This window comes from Aythya fuligula, chromosome 11 (genome assembly GCF_009819795.1).
Source record: "Aythya fuligula isolate bAytFul2 chromosome 11, bAytFul2.pri, whole genome shotgun sequence".
Classification (NCBI taxonomy): domain Eukaryota; kingdom Metazoa; phylum Chordata; class Aves; order Anseriformes; family Anatidae; genus Aythya; species Aythya fuligula.
This window is the reverse complement of record NC_045569.1, coordinates 9,499,336-9,515,697: the sequence shown is the minus strand read 5'-3', so window position 1 is coordinate 9,515,697 and position 16,362 is coordinate 9,499,336. Positions and strand designations below refer to the sequence as shown.

General features: G+C 55.5%; 1 protein-coding gene across 1 annotated transcript; it reads left to right on the top strand.

Moving 5' to 3' along the window:
• The first annotated feature begins 4,445 nt into the window (after positions 1 to 4,445).
• On the top strand, positions 4,446 to 12,166 carry CD276 (CD276 molecule). The gene is made up of 8 exons (XM_032195312.1): positions 4,446 to 4,545; positions 4,990 to 5,052; positions 6,493 to 6,843; positions 7,190 to 7,486; positions 8,826 to 8,963; positions 10,102 to 10,143; positions 10,341 to 10,376; positions 11,025 to 12,166. The coding sequence occupies exons 2-8, from the start codon at positions 5,013 to 5,015 to the stop codon at positions 11,045 to 11,047; spliced, it is 927 nt and encodes a 308-aa protein (XP_032051203.1). The 5' UTR covers positions 4,446 to 4,545; positions 4,990 to 5,012; the 3' UTR covers positions 11,048 to 12,166.
• The last annotated feature ends 4,196 nt before the right edge of the window (positions 12,167 to 16,362 follow it).

Here is a 16,362-nt window from a genome sequence, read left to right as displayed (position 1 = left end):
TGCAGAGAGGGCGGGGACAAGCTTCCGGATGCAAATGCGAAAAGTAATTTCTGCAGAAGGATTTCTCTATCGATAGGAGAAAACGAACAATAGGGGATGGCGGTGAGCGGCCACAGGCTCAGCTGAGTATCTTCTGTATCTCACCTAGAAAAGCTTGGGGGAGTGTCGAGGGGGGGGAGATTTAATTGATGGCAAACATTATGGGCTGCACAGAGGTAGAGGTGCTCCAGACTGCGCAGGGAGGACTTTTATAGCAGCTAGCAGATGAGCGTCGTGAAAGATGGCTGTGATTCTTTGGGCATTTCTGGGTTAGATTGCAGTAAAATTGCAGCAAGAAAGCAATTTTGCTTTAATCAACTATATAACAAAGCCCCAACACAGTGAAGAGCAGAAGGTGTCAGAAGATAGGAAATTGTCGGCATTGCTGGAGCTGAAAGATAAGATTGTACTCTCCATGGCTACACTAAACGAGGATAAATGATCCACAGGGGCAATTCAGAAAGAAAATAACCTACAATTAAAGTTGTTTGAATTACAGTCTTAGGGAAGCACGGGAGGAGAAAAAAGCTAGTTTCAGTGGAAAGTCTGAAGTCTCCTTCCCACGTGCTTTCAGAAAGCAGAACTTTTTTTTTGGGAAATGAAAGAAAAACTGAGCAGGGCAACCCCTACAGAAGAGCAAAGGATGAGTTAGAGGGGACCCTATAGGGATGGGAGGAGGTGGTTGTGTTCTGCTCAGCACAGGTGGGACCTCAGCTCCGGTCTTGTGGCTCTTGGCTGCCTCCAGCCATGACTCCATCAAAGTGGGAAGAGGAAAAGGGCTTAATTTGTAGGGAAGCAAATATAGGGTGAAACCTATCTGTGAGTGTGACCCCTGGCACCTTCACTGGGTTTTGGGTGGGTGGGCTGGGTCGGGCAGGGCTTGTGGCCGTGTCCCCAGGTGGGTCCTGCTACAGGACAGGGGAGTCCATGCTGCAAACCTCCCCTTGAAACCCCAGAGACCCTCAGGCGAAAGCGTGGGGGAACGAGGGGCTGAATTTTGAACCCATCATCGCATGTGACGGCTTCATGAGTGGGAATCTCCTGATTTTTTATTTTTTATTTGCGGGACCACTCCCGAGCAGGCGGCAGGGATATATGGAGCGAGCCGGCACCTCCCGTGCTGCAAAATCCCCCGTCCCACCAGCCACCTGCCGAGGGGCCCCGCTGCAAGCAGATGGCTGCGGGGAGGGCTGCGGGGAGCGCTGCGAGGCGGCGTGAACGCGGCTCCTCGTGCGCCACACGCTCGGGCAGCTGCGGGGTGGAAGCCGAAGGCGGCCACCCCAGCCAAGCTCTGCGGTGACTTGTGCGGCTGCCACGCTGCCTTGCGTGCTGGCAGCTGGCTCGGAGGAAGAGGAGGAGGAGGAGGAGGATGCTGAGATGACGGAGGAGCTGCTTTGGGAAGGGCTTTTCTTGGGAAAGTTCTTCTGTGCGGCGCGGGGTGGGCTCCAAAATTCTGTGGCTGAGCTGGAAACGGGGCCCACCAGCGCTCTGCTTCCTGAAATCAGCTGCTCTGCGAGCACCAGCGTGGGGGCTGTTCCCTCCCAGGTCTCCTTTCCCTTCTGACCATCCCTTTTCCACCATCTCTGTCCGCCTTCGGAGCTGGGACAGCAGCTGGGGGCCACCCTGGGTGCTGCCAGCGTCCTGCTGGGTGTCCAAGGGCCAGGAGCAGTAGGGCAGGATGTGTCCTGAGGCTCCCAAAGGTCTGTGTCAAGGCAACCTGAAGGTTTATTGGGGTTATTGCTGCTTTGTGGGTGGAAAGCCTGATTTTGTCCAACTTCACCCGCCTTTGATGTGGTAAATAGAAGTGCCAGCGACTGAGAACTTGCATGTGGCTGCTCTGAGAGGCTTTGGGGTGAACGTGGTGCTAGAGCACGCAGACTGTGACCAGCACAGCTTGTGTGCGAGCACAGCAAATACCAAATAGCCTGGAAAAATCTGCTTTGTATGGCTTGCTCCTCACCAGCACGGCATCTGCTGAAGTTCTGCACGGCTGGGCCCCGCTGTCACCGCGTGGGACACCAAAAGCTCTGCTTTGCTGCTACCCCGCTCCTTTTTCTGCTTGCTTGCTTGTGCACAAACTCAGCTCGTGGGCTCCAGAGTGAGCCAAAGAAAACACCGTAAGGAATGGCTCTAGAGATGACAAAAATACTATTTTTAAAAGATGAATTGATGAAAGCCGTGCTGAAAGCAATCCTGCAGAGGTGTTGCTGGGGAAAAGAAAAGCCTCGTGACTTTCCTCTGATAAGAAAATATTCCTTCCTCACGCTGCTGGCGTCCCCCGGGGGGGAGTTTGTGCATCTGGAGTCCATCGCCGGGCTCTCTGCTTCTGAACGACTGCCGTGTGCTGCAGAAATCGCTGAGCTCCCTCCAGAGCAGCCTCCCACCACGTGCACGGACCCGAAACATCTGCGCTCAGGCGGCGGTGAGTGACTCACTGTCCCCAGCCCCAGCATGGCCACATCCGAAGCGTTTCGGCTCCGTTCCTCCAAGCGAGCAGGGCTGAGGCCGTCCCAGCTGCAGCCTCAGCAAAAAGCCCCAGGAACAGCAGGGCAGGACCAGCACTGGGCTTCTCCCGGGACCAGCTCCTCGCTCTGCTGAGGCTCCGAGCAGCCCCAAGCCCTCTCTGCTCCTCTTTTTGCTCCGAATCATTGGCAGGCGTTATGAATATGCATGTGCCCCAGCGCCTTAGTGCGTCTCCTCGAGCAGATCCTGGCTGAGCGTAAAATTAAACTTGCAAATCGCCGCCTTTTCTTTGCCTTCCCGTGTTTGTTTGTTTATTATTTAATTATTCATTTTTCTGTTGTCATCAGCTTTGTTATTATGCACATTTCTCATGCACATACCTCGGGTACTTCAGGGTGCGAGGAAGGAAAATTAGCCAAAAATACTCATTTGGGACAGAGCATCCACTATTTAAATTCCTCCCTGGAAGCCTTGTTCCTTGTTAATTATGAACAGGCTTGCAAGCAGCATCGATTTTAATTTCTAAGCTAGCGTTGATGTGGAAAAATCTGCCTTTGTTTCAAAGGGCGTTTTAGATTTTATTTATTTTAACAGTACGGAATCTGCTGGCGCTCAGACACTGTGATGTCTGAGCCCTGCACTGGCAGTTTGCATCTTTTCGGGGTCTTTTTGCTGAACCCCTCGGGCTCCACTTGCATTTCTGGAGCTGGGTAGGGACTCCTCTCCTGCAGAAGGCCCTTGCAAGCCCAGCTGGGCTCCAATTGGAGACGGAGGGCTGCATCCTTTTTGGTAGCATCCCCCAAAAATGCCTCTGGGTTGATGGGGCTCTTGCGTCTGGTCTCCAGGAGCTGTGCACAGCCACCACCCCCACCAGGCTGGGCACGGAAAGAGGCACCCTCCCGATCTGCAGGCACAGCTGCAAATCCAGCTCCCAGTTTTGAAGCGTAGCTGCTTTTGAAGTGAATTTGCTTCATCCTCGATTGTTCTTGTTGCTCTCACCCACGGAGCTTGGGTCAAGGCTTTGCCAGCTCCATCACCACAACATCCTTCCTTGCTCACAGGGAAAAAATAAAATAAAATCAAGTGGTTTTAAATATAGCACATCTCAGGGTATTTTTATTTGCTTTGTAGCTTTGAGCTCTCCAGGTTTGGTTGGTCCAGCTTTGCTCTGTAATCAAAAGGGCGAGGAGCTTCCTTTTCTCCCCCGCAGTGAGCCCGAAGCCTCCCACGTGGGCACTGGGGCCACCGAGTCATGGGGACGATGCAGGAGCCTTGGGGACACGGTGAGAGCTGCCCAGGTATCGTGTGTCTGAGGTCTTGCTTTCGTGGGCACCCCTGCACTGTGGCTCCCAAATATTTGGGGGTCCCTCCCTCTCCAGCAGCGTCTTCCACCGAGGATGGTGTGGGGCTGCCAGTGCCTCTGCACCCCTATTCCCCCAGCTCTGTATACCCCAACCCCCAGCTCTGTGCACCCCAAGCTCCGTGCACCCCAATTCCCTACCTCCATACACCCCACACCTAGGCCACCTTGCACCCCAATCCCCCAGCCCTGTACAGCCCAATCCCCAAGCCCCATGCACCCCAATCCCTTATCTCCATCCACCCCACACCTGAAGCTCCCTACACCCCAATCCCCCATCCCCCTATTTCCCAATCCCTGGCCCCATGCACCCCAATTCCCTATCTCCATACACCCCATACCTGGGGCTCCCTGCACCCCAATCCCTAGCCCCATGCACCCCAATCCCTGGCCCCATACACCCCAACACCCCATTCCCAGGCACCTCAATTCCCTATCTCCACACACCCCAACTCTAGGACTCCCCGCACCCCACCCCCCGGCCCCACACCCCCCATTTCCCAGCCCCACGCCCCCCATTCCCCCATTCCCCCCCCCCGGCCCCTCCTCCCCCGCCGGACCCCGGGCAGGAAGCGGCCGCAGCCAACCAGGGCCCGAGCGGATCCGAAGGGATCCGACGGGATCCGAAAGGAGCCGAAGGGAGCCGGAGGGAGCCGAGCGCGGCCGAACGGGGCCGGGGCGCGGTAGGTGCGGGCCGGGCGGGGACGGGGGGCGCCGGGGGGGCGCCGGGGGGGGCGCGGCCGCGGGGCTCCGGGTACGGCCCCGGGGGCTCCGGGCGCGGCCCCGGCCTCGGGCGCAGCCCCGGGGCCTCCCCGGGCTTTGTGCGGGCGGGGGGGGAATGAATGGGACCGGCAGGGGGGGGCCCCGAGGGGCGTGGGGGGGGCTCCGCCGCCTTCCCCTCCCTGGGGGCTCCCCCTCGGGGCCCCCCCGGTTTGGGGCTGAGCCGCGGGGGAGCGGCTTGGGGAGGGAGCGACGGGGCGGGGGGGGAGCGGCGAGGTTCCCGACACCCTTTGGGTGTCTTTTTTGATTTTCTTTGATCTTTTCTTAATTGTTTGAATTGATATTTTTTTGATTATTATTCTTTTTTTTTTTTTTCCTTCCCCCCGCCCTCCCCCCCCGTCTTCCAGGGTGCTGAGGAGACGCCCCAGCGATGCTCTGCCCGCTGCTCGCCCTGGCGCTCAGCCTGGCAGGTGAGGGGGGACCCCTCGGGGGGAGCAGGGACCCCTTTGGGGTGAGTGGGGACACCCTTGGGGTGAGTGGGGACCCCTCTGGGGGAGCAGGGACCCCCTTGGGGTGAGCGGGAACCCCTTTAGGATGAGCAGAGACACCCTTGGGGTGAGTGGGGACACCCTTGGGGTGAGCGGGGACCCCCTTGGGGTGAGCGGGGACCCCTTTGGGGGAGCAGGGACTCCTTTGGGGTGAGTGGGGACCCCTCTGGGGTGCTCCTCCTGGGCACAAAGAGGGGCAAACCCTCGCCCACCGCCGCGGGAGGAGCGTCCCGGTGTTGAGGGGCTCCACGTCCCGCGTGCTGCAGCCAAATGGTGAAGGCGCAGCGGGGTCACGTCCTGAGGGATGTCACGGGGCTGGATCCGGCCCCGCGCTCAGTGGCTCCCTGACCTCCTCCGGGCACACCACCAGCACCCGCTGGCTCCTGGAGAGGGATGAGTGGTCCTGGCCTGGCTCCCTGAGCCCTTTGCCAGCACACCAAGGCCCGACCCAAGCCCCTGGCATTGCTGCAGCAGCCCCCTGCGGCCCCACAGCACAGGGGGGCAGTGGGGATGAATCCTTTTGGGATGCTCGCCAGGCAGCGGCCAGGCCGGGTGATGTTCCTAAAAACCACCCACAGGCCTTTATTAATAGCCGGAGGGAGCTGTGACGCCGTGGGGCCTGCCAAGAGCCAGGCTGGCTGCCCGGGCGCTGTGCTCGTGTCTGTCCGTCTGTCTGTCCGTCCGTGTCCCCTGGCAGGGCTCAGCCAGCCCGGCTCCCTCCTGAGCTCTTCTCCTGCAGGGATTTATTGGGGTCAGGGTGTCAAACCTCGCTGCCGATGCACCTCCCTTGGTGCCAGGCAGGATTTTTCCCCCTTTCCTTCCCCATAAAACACTGGGGAACGTGGCCCTGCTGGGACATCCCCACCCACTGCCATCATTCCCTAGGGGACAGGGGGCGAGTGGGTGGTGAGGGTCTGGGGGACGGATCCACGCCTGCGCCACTGCCAGCTCAGCAAGTGCCACCCAGTGCCACCTGGGGCTGGCAGAGGGACCTGGGCACGTCCCACCTGGGCATGGCACTGGTGCCATCTAGCGCCGCTTCATTGCCTCCATCCTCTCCGCAGCCCGCCGTTGGGGTGGCTTCTTGTAGACCCTACCAAAACAGAAGCAGCCCCGAGCAGGTTTGGGCACCCACGGGTGCTCCTGGCAGTGCTGTCCCCGTGACGGGTGGCACTTGCTGCCTGCTGGCAGCTGAGGGCAGCAGTGCCCCGGGTTTGGGCTCACCCCTGGGAGGCTGCTGCTGTCCCCAGCTCCACTTTGCTGGGGAAGGGCTGGAGATGTTTTCCTCCCTTCCCAGCCCCTCGATTCTCTTAGTCATTAATTAGCCAGCTGGATAATTAAGGAGATGCTTCTCTCCTGCAGGTGCCATGGAGATCCAGGTCCCGGAGGAGCCCGTGGTGGCCCTTTTTGGCCGAGACGCCACCTTGCGCTGCTCCTTCTCCCCCGAGGCCAATTTCAGCCTGGACGACCTCAGCCTCATCTGGCAGCTGACGGACACCAAGCGCTTGGTGCACAGCTTCTCCGGCGGCCGGGACCAGCTGGCTGACCAGGGCGGGGGCTACGCCAACCGCACGGCCCTCTTCTATGACCAGCTGGCCCAGGGCAACGTCTCGCTGCTCCTCCGGCGCGTGGAGATCGCAGATGAGGGCAGCTTCACCTGCTTCGTCCGTGTCCGTGACTACAGCAGCGCCGCCGTGACGCTGCAGGTGGCAGGTGAGAGGTGGAGAGGTGTCCCGGGGTGCCTCCCCCCATGAGAAGGGTTCTCCATCACGCTTTCATCCTCCACGCAGCCTCTTTCTCCACCCGTGTGGTCTCCACATGAATTCAGCCCTCCAGCAGGCTGCTTCTTCCCCAAAATATTCCTCACAGGGAGGCTGATCCCTTCCTTGCTGTGGTGGGGAGGTTCTCGGCTCAGGTGCCACCTAAGGCAGCGTGGCCTGGAATGAATCTGAGCTGGGGAGGGTTCAGCTGGTTGGTGTCATCTGCTGGAAGGTGGTGGGTTGCTCCCGGTCCTTTTGTCACCTCCGTCACCTCCTGCTGGCTTTCCTCTCCCTTTCAGCTCCCTACTCCAAGCCCAATTTGAACCTGGAGCCCAACAAAGACTTGAAGCCGGGGGACCTGGCGGCTGTGACCTGCCACGCATCCCGCGGCTACCCCGAGGCCAGCGTCCTCTGGCAGGACAGCCAGGGCACCAACATCACGGAGAACATCACCACGTCCCAGGTGGCCAACGAGGAAGGTCTCTTTGACGTGCACAGCGTCCTCCAGGTGCTGGTGGAGCCCAGCAGCACCTACTCCTGCCTGGTGCGAAACCCGGTGCTGCAGCAGGAGACCCATGCCTCTGTCACCATCACAGGTGAGGCAGCCTGAGCCAAATTTGGGAAAGGAAGGGATGGGATCTCTTCTGAAGAAGGTGGCCGTGGTGGCACAAAGCTACCCCAGGGGTTTGTACACCATATCCCGGCTCTACCTCTCTGCCCATGGACCTGCAGGATGGCCTGAGGCTGTGCTGTCCTTCCCTGTAGCTCCGTACCAGCATCCCAGCCTGGTGCTGGAGGTACTTGCTGAGCTGCAGGATAGGTTTTGCAAGATCTGTGGGTGATTTTGGAAAAGTCTTGAGATGTTTTCCTCCTTCTAGCTTTGCTGGTTGCCCTGTCCCAGTCTAAACCACCCTGGAGAGCCAGCACAGGGCATGGTGGTCTTTTTCTCCTTAGCACATGCCCATGGGATGCTTTCCATTTGCAGCTTCCCATCCCATCCCATCCCATCCCATCCCATCCCCTACACAAACCCCACATCACTTGCACTCTGACCTCCTAATTAATCCTGACCAAAACACCCTTGGGGCATCCCCTGTAGCAGTGGTACTTTTCCACCTGGGCTGCTTGGCCTGGAGACCAGCACCTCAGCAAACTTTTTGCACGGTTTGCCAGCTCGACTCGTTTGTCTCTGAGCCTTGTTCAGCCTCACTGCTTCGCCCTGACGATGTCTCGCTCTGCTGGCCCGACAAATCGGGAGTTTAGCGGCGTTTATCCTGGATGGCCCGGGCAGGGAGCGTGGGCAGGGCTCTGTCGAGGAGATGGGTAAGGCTGTGCCTGGGAGCTGGGTGACAAAACCCATGGCTGTGAGCTGTGTGCCCCAAATCCAAACCTCTTGGGGCTGGCAGGGACCCATCCTGTTGCCCTCAGGAGTCCTGCTGTGTCCCAGATGCTCTGGGGAGGGAAGAGACGAGCTCCAGGAGAGATCTCCCAGGAATCTGACCCCGTGGGCTCCACCGGTGGCTTGCAGGACTCAGCCTTGGCACACCAGTGACTTGCCACCAGCTCCAAGTGGCTTCTGCTCATCCTCACTCGCTCGGCTTTTATAGCTGCCTTGGAGCTCTTTATAACTTTACACACTCCCCGGTAGCATTAATTAGCATGTAATTGGCACGGCAGTTGCTGGGTTGTGAAGGTGGATCCCCGGTGGAGCATCAGCCTCTTGGCTGCTTGCACCAAGCTCCTCCAGCAAGCGTCACACAGGCACCCGACGTTGGCCATGGCTGAGCAGAGAGGAGGACACCGATAATGCTTCTGATCCTCTTCTCTAAGGGATATTTGTCCCTTGTGACGGGGAAATATCCCCTAAACTCCACCTGCCTTTTATACCCCTCGGCATTATAACTACAGAAGGATTTCTCTTTCTCTTCCCCCAAGGCCAACACCTCGCCTTCCCCGCTGTGGCTCTCTGGGTGACGGTGGGACTCGCCATCTGTGTCGTGGTGCTGCTCATCGTCCTGGCTTACATCTGCCAGAAGAAAATCCGTGAGAGCTGCGAGGAAGAGGAAAATGCAGGTAAAGCATCTCCGTCCCACCTGGGCGCACACCCTGCGGCGGGCGATGGAGCAGGGGACGCTTTAACCTCTTTCCTTCTTTGGCACATAAACGAGTGCTTTCCTCTTGTTTTTGTTTCTTCCTCCCAGCACATTTTCACCTTTCTGCTCTGCCCTTCTCCATCTCTTTCTCCCCATCCTCCCGCTCTCCTCTGAGCATCCTCCGCGTGCCCAAGGCCCTGGCAGGACACCGTGCGGGGAGTGTCTCCTCTGAGAAGATGCCCCCGGGCTTTGCCACCACAGAAATGTCGGGCACATTGACACGCGGAAATAGCGTGAGACAGAGATGCTCCGTGCTCGCCCTTGCTCTCCCTTTATCCTCTCATGCTTTGTTTTGAAAGAATTAATGAAAGGCGTGTTGCTGCCTCTTGGGAAGCACTCTGAAATGCCCCCTTTGAAAAATGTTTCTGTGCCAGCTCTTGTTTCCTGCATTCTTCCCCTCCTTTGGTTTGTTTCTTTTTATTACAGAGAGGTGTTTGCATGGCAAGTGGGGCTTTATTCCTTTAAAAAAAAAAAGCTGTTGTGCTCCGAAAATGGCTGCAGAAGCAGCTTTGCTGGCGTTCCCCACTTGTTTTCTCTCGCTGGCTGCAGGGCTGATGCGTTCGCGTTGCCAAAGCCTTGCCCTGACAGCGTTGTGCTGCGCAAGCTGCAGCCGCCCTGGGTTTTGCTGCTCTCCCTGCCTGCCGTGAATTTATTAATTGCTATGGTTTTATTATATCATATCTATCTTTTTCCCCTTGGAACACAAACCCCAGTGAATTTTCCCTTTTGCTGGGGGATTTGGAGTGCCGGACAGCTTGATCGTGGCCCTGAGCCAGCTGACCTTTAGCACAGGACACTGCTCCCAGCCTGCGATGTTTTCTCCCTGACCCTCAGCAATAACCCTTACTTCAAATACTAACCCTGCAGGACCCTTTGTGGGAGCTGCAGGAAGCAGGAGCAGCAGTTTTTGATGGTCTTTCTGGCTGGGAACAGCATCACAGGCATTCAGAGCATCCCACTGATGGGGCAGCCAGGGATGGAGGCACGTCCACCAAGCCCGGTGGGCTTTGGGGAGAGATCTGCAGGTGCTTCACACTCTCCCGGTTGCTGTTTTGTAGGGACAGAGGAGCAGGATGAAGATGGAGAAGAACCCAAGACAGGTGGGTGCTGTCTCATGGCTGCGGGGCTGTTCCCAGTGCTCCCAGTACCATGCTGAGAACGGGACTGGGGGACAGACACCTTCAATCCCTCCATCTCCCCGTTAATGTGTTCTGCTCCCAAACTGCCAAAGGAAAGGGGTTGGGGGTCTGAGGCTGTTCTGTGCAAGCTGACCATGTGCTGGTTTTGCTTTTTGCAGCTCTGCAGCCACTGAAGAGCACAGAAGACAAAGCAGGTGAGCGCATCCGCTGGGTGTCCTTGTGCCCTGCTCCAGAAGCCCGCTGGAGGGGCCACGAGCTGGCTCGATGCAGCAGTAACTGTTTCTCCACAAGCCGGTCAGCTTGGGATGAAGTGTTGTTTTTTTTTTGCTTTTTTTTTTTTCCCCATTTGCTGTAGAACGATCAAATTTCCCCAGATTGCTTCTATCAGGCAGCGCTCTGGTTTGGGCCGCTCTGACCGATGCTTGTATTTCCCAGCCAGAGATGAAGTGATGTGAGCGATGGCTTTGATGCGCTGTTTGCTCAGCTGTAAGATGCTTCTGAGAAAGTTTTGTCTCCTGTTCAGGTTTTCCTCACACGTTGGGAGTTCTCTTGGTCTGAGATATATTCAGGCATCTTAATCTTTGCACCCAAAGCTGTATTTAGTCCTCAGGGTGCTGGGACTGTGAGAAATGGAGGGGAGCAGCGCAGGGGGCTGCATCCCCAGCTTTCCCTTCTGATCTCGCTTGGGTTGAGAACAGCCTTGTCCGGGCCCTTGCCAAGAATTTGTGTCTCTGCAGATGTGGGCGACCACCTTCAACTCCACGCCTGTGGATTATTATTATTAATATTTAAAATTTGATTGCCAATTTTAATTTCTTCCTTTCTTTTTTCTCCCTCCCTAGATAACGAGCAAGAAATTGATTGACACGAGCTGGGACAGCTCCAGGCAGCACCCTGTGCCCCGCACCACCCTGCGGTGACAAACCCAGGACACCTCGGAGGGACAGGGACACCCCCGACCCTCTGCCACCGCCGCTCCGGGTGCCGTCCCCCTCTTCCCGCGCCGGCCGCATTTTCGGGGCACCCCGGGGCTGGAGAGAGGCTGTGCCTCCCTTTATCCCCAGCGAGCCCCCAAAGCCACCTCCTGAGGGACCTGGCACATCGTGTCCTGCGTGGGGTCGTTGGGTGTCCGTCCGTCCGTCCTCATCCCTAAGGAGCACCGAGCTGAGCCCCCAGGGGGAGCATCATTCCAGAGGCACATTAGGACAGTTATTATTTTAATTTTTTTTTCACCTTGCACCACTGCAGTTCCAACCGGACTTTTATTCTTGCCTTAAACGCATGGTTATCCCATGCTTCGAATTAACACAGAGGATTTTTCGGGGGGGTGAATCTTCTCCCTGTCCCGACCCTGCAGCCGGAGGCAGGGCTCAGGGAATAACTAGGGCTGTGCTGCGTGATGCCTTTTTTTATTTTGGAGGGGTTGGAAGGCGGTGGGTGGCAGAGACAGGGGATTTTAGCAAGGGGCAAGGGATTAATGCCACCCGCAGAACCTGGGTTCAGCCCAGGGGTGCTGGAAGAACACCCCAATCTTGTTTTTAAGGGAAAAAAAAAAAACACACCAAAATCTAGTTTTTAAGAGAATTTTGTGCATCCATGGGGTATGTGACAGGTGCTCATCCCCAGCTGGACCAATGTGCCTATTGCCTAATTAAATATTAAACAATAACTTGGGGGCACGTGAGGGGTGCACTAAAGCCCTGCAAAGCGCCTTAGCATCCTCGGTGCCCTGAGTGTTTGTGCTGGAAATAATGCTTGTTTAACTCAATTTGGGTAAACCTGCCCACTCGGATGGCTGCGGGAAGGGGCACCCCAACGCCAAACGTGGCTGGTGCCGGGGGAAGAATACAGGCTGAGAAATGGGTTTGCTCGTGGCGTGTCCCTGGGTCCAGCGATGGGTCTCTGTTGGTTGTCATTTTTATTTAAAATCCAAGGATCTGGAGGGTTTTGTGCCTTGACAAATAAACTCGTGGGTCTTTTTGGATGATGGCTTCTGGGCTCGAAGCTCTCCCCCCTTCCTGTATTTTCAGAGGTGGCTGAGGGTTGTGTGTTACTATAAGAGGAAAAAGGAGTGAGGATGAACTCAGGTTGTTTCCTGCCTTAAAGCCCCGTTTCCTTCCCAAATCATCGATGGCTCACACCGTTTCTAGAGTCACTAGAGGACACAAGGGCCAGTTTTGGTGGCAGAGGAGGTCTAAGGGACAAAGGACACTGACCTGTAGGATAACAGGCCTCAGTAGTCCCCCTGCTCACAGGATGAGCTGCTTCACACCATGCATTCATTACATTTTTGGGTTGATTTTGTGAGATTCAGCACAGCCAGAGGAAAGCCCTGATGTCCATCCCCATCAGTGATGTGTTCCCAGGGTGTTTGGTGGCCTGGACTGGACCTGCAAGACCTTGCACGGTGCTTGCAGCCTTGATGGACTTCTTTATGGATGCTGAAATTCATGCATGCATATTTTGGAGCTGAGCTTTGCTTTGGCTCTGTCTACAGCTGCCACGGTGGCATCATCCATCACCAGCTGATGAGCCCTGCCACGATAGCTCCTCTTCATTTTCATACCTAGAGCAGCAGAAGAAGGTGCAAAATCCCAAAGCAGCCATCATTATCTTTGTACCAGCCATATGAAATGCCCCTGAAATTCAGGCTGCTGTTTAATCCCATCCGTCGGTGAGGTTTGATCAGAAGCTGCCAGGGGATGGGGTCTTCTTCAGCCCGCCGCAGCCGGCGAGGATTATTTTTAGCTGTCCTTCCCGGGCGTGCAGCCAGGCGCTGCATTTTAATAGAAAAATATTTCTAAAAGCGAGACAAGTTAAAGCGTGCCGGTATCAAACTCGTATTAGGGAGGGGATGGATGGTTATTTCATTTAGGGGCCATGATGTACAGCCTGAATTAAGCACTAGTGCAATTTTTAACGAGGTGCCAGGAGGTACCATTAATATTAGTTAGCACCCAGACGCTGGGCTGGGGGAATAAAGCCATTAACCCTCCCTGCCCGGCGCTGATGAGTGATGGGACGAGTTGTCCTGAAGCTCAGGACCTTCACAGTCTTTAAAGATCCCGAGATAGCTCCACCAGCACGCGGGCTCCCACCACCGCCAGCTTCTCCTGTGGATTTAATTATGGAGGGGGGGTGCAAACAGCTGGTTGCAGGTTAATGGGATGGGATGGGGCGATGCCTCCATGGTGCTTGTCATGAGATGAACTTGGGCATTTGGACTAAATGGTCTCCAGACGTGATTTCCAGCATCAACTGCTCTGAAATTCCCCATGGGAGCCACTGCACAGAGAGGAAAGGGGATGTTTTAGGACACCCCCATGCAATAATGCAAGCACATTCACTTCTTGTTCCCCTAAAAATCTTCTCAGCTCCTGGGTCTCTGCTCCAGGAGCCTGGACTTTCCTCCCAGCCAGCTGCTAAAGGTGAGGAGCAAAGCCCCAGGGTCAAGGATGAGAGCAGATGGAAGCAGAGGGTTTTTTAAATCCCTTTCCACCTTTGTTTGCAGCTTCTTCTGGCTAAGCAGCATCCAGAAAAAAATAAATCCATCTGAAATCCAGGATGCTTGTTACCTGGTGGTTCCCATTTTCCTGCAAACATCCAAACAAAACACTCTCTTTTGGTGTGAAAGAGGGCGATTCATCCCATCTGAAATGGCCTTGCCCTTTGAGCCCACGTGTTCCATATGGCCACATTTTGTTTCATTTCCCTTCCGTTTTCCTCCTGATAAGAAGCTCTGCTTGGGGAACAAATGTGAAAGTTGAAACCAACTCAAAGCCATCCTCCACCTGCTCCAAAAACCATGCCCGTGTGCTCACAAGCATCATCTCAGGCAGAAAAAGGCTTTGAAAAACTTGCCTACATCCTTTGGGTGGGGATTAAAAAGTGGCATTTTCAAAGCACTGCTATTTTTAAAGAGGAGTTTGTATTTTCAGAGCCAGTTGCTCTCTCCCGGGACCCATTTTTCAGAGCCAAGTCCCGGACGGGTTATTCCCCGCTGCCACAGTGCATCTGGTCCTGATATGTCAGAGTGAACCGAGGGGCTGAGAGACGTTTTAATTACAGACTTGGCTATCCGGCGTGATTTGTCACGGGCAACTTGAGCAATTTATCCATCAGCAGTTAGACGCAATCTGAAGCAGAAGGAGCATTTATCTCAGTGACTCAGAAGAGAGATCTGAAATGAAACAGGGGAATTTCTTAAGGCTCCTACCTGGCATTAATTTTCAAACCTGGAGCGCGTTCGCTGTCTTTTCCCATGTGTGCCCAGGGGCTCATTTTCCTTTGGGATGGATGAGGGTGAGGAAGGGTGCTAATGGGGTGGCTCGGCTGCCTTTTTAATGCCGTGTCATGACCGGGAGCCAAATCCCTGGACGATGCTCTCGCCAGCAGGATTTGGGCTGCAGACAGGGTGATGGCATTATTTTCTCAGGGCGGGAGGCGAGGAGAGGTTGTTGTTGCTCAATGAGCCTTGGAGAAGCATGTGCTGTCTCAGGTAAGTAGAAGTCGCTAAAGCATCGCCTGATGAGCATTCAATTCCCCGATTAATACAGTATTTAACACTCCAGTGAAAAAAGCACCCTGGCAAACAAACGGATGAGTCATGGAGAGAAGAAGTGCTGACGGTGCAGTTCTTTTCCGTGCACGAAATCATTCTCCGATCTCAGGGAAAACGCAGGTGCTGCTGCTCTCTGTGGCACGCGGCCAAGCTGGGCGCCCCCATCCCTCCCTGAAGGGCTGGAGGGGAAGGATGGTGCCCACCCAGCCCTGGGCTTTTCCCTTCTTGCCAACCTTAGCACGCTTTGCTCCGAGCTCTTCCAAGCCCAGGCAAGGACAGCCAGCGTATGCGAGGAGAAAGCCAATGTCCCCCAGTGTCCTTCAGCACCGGAGGAAATCTACAGCCAGGGATGGGAAGGGTTATTCCTTCAGAGCCATTAAATGCAGATCACAGTGATGGATGTTGGCGGGAGGTGGTGGATGTGTTTTCCTTGATGTGTTTTATTTTTATATGTGATTGTTTTTTGTTTTTTGCTTTTTGTTTTCTGCCTATTGATCTCATCTCCCAAACGAGAATAAAAACAGTTCCCACCCATCAGATTCAGCCTTTCCCACCCCAGCTCCTGGAAACTCCTTTTTTTTTTTTTTTTCACTGGAGTGTTAAATACTGTATTAATCGGGGAATTGAATGCTTATCTGGCAATGTTTAAGGCTCATCAATCTCCCCTCCACTGAGCGAGCGCAGGGCATGAGCTGGGCTTGGAGATGACCCACTGCTTGCTGAATTAATAAAGAGAGCCTGAGCTGCCAGAGAGGTTTTTCTTGTTGTATCATTTATTCATCACTCATAAAACTATCCACGCTTCGGAGAGACCACAGCAGATGTGTAATGCATGGGCCTGCAGCAAAGGTGGGCGCTGCTGGGATTCGGCTGCCTCCCCCGAGGCCACGCAGCACGTGTAACCCCAACCCCACCCCGCAGAGGGACAGAAGATGCTTCATCCCATAAAACCCACATTATGGGGCATGCATGCAATGCTCCTGTAGAAACACACTCTGAACACAACCACTTGTGTTAAGAACCCCCCTCGGCTTGTTCAGCACCAGGGCACTGTCCCCATGCCGAGGAGACCCCACTGCCAGCAGCTTCTCGTGACCCCAACCCCTCCACCCAGCACAGCCATGTACAGCCATTAGTCATCCTACTGTACGCACGAGCAGCTGTGCCAATTAGCATAATTAACACATGAGGGCCAATTAATCTCTTGATTATGCCTGCCATTCACTTATCAGCTGCTATTATGGGAAGATCGGCTTTTGTACCTCTGCTTTCTATGCAAATAAGCCGGTTATGATGCCTTCATTACTTGACGTACAATTACCCAGCGCAGATACCCATGAAATCGAGCACGGACAGATTGCCAGCGTGCACGGGCCAGAGCCCAGGTGGATTTGGCAGCTGAAGGAGCTCTGAAAGTCCTCTCTGTGTCTGAAAGTGCCACCTCGAGCAGTGCACCACACCATGGGTTTTGGGGAATCTGATGTGCAGGAGACTGGAAATATTTGTGGGATCGTGGCTGAGCCCTGGGCACGCCAGTAGCCAACACTGGCTCCAGCTCAGCCATAGGGAAGGGGACATGGGCACAGGCACAAGGGATGCTGTGGCCACAGGGGCTGCTG

Bases quoted from the DNA above. Each gene is read 5' to 3' on its own strand.
- CD276 (XM_032195312.1), top strand. From the start codon at position 5,013: ATGCTCTGCCCGCTGCTCGCCCTGGCGCTCAGCCTGGCAG. The intron at 8,964-10,101 runs GTAAAGCATCTC...GCTGTTTTGTAG, and splicing joins CGAGGAAGAGGAAAATGCAG to GGACAGAGGAGCAGGATGAA. The intron at 10,144-10,340 runs GTGGGTGCTGTC...TGCTTTTTGCAG, and splicing joins TGGAGAAGAACCCAAGACAG to CTCTGCAGCCACTGAAGAGC.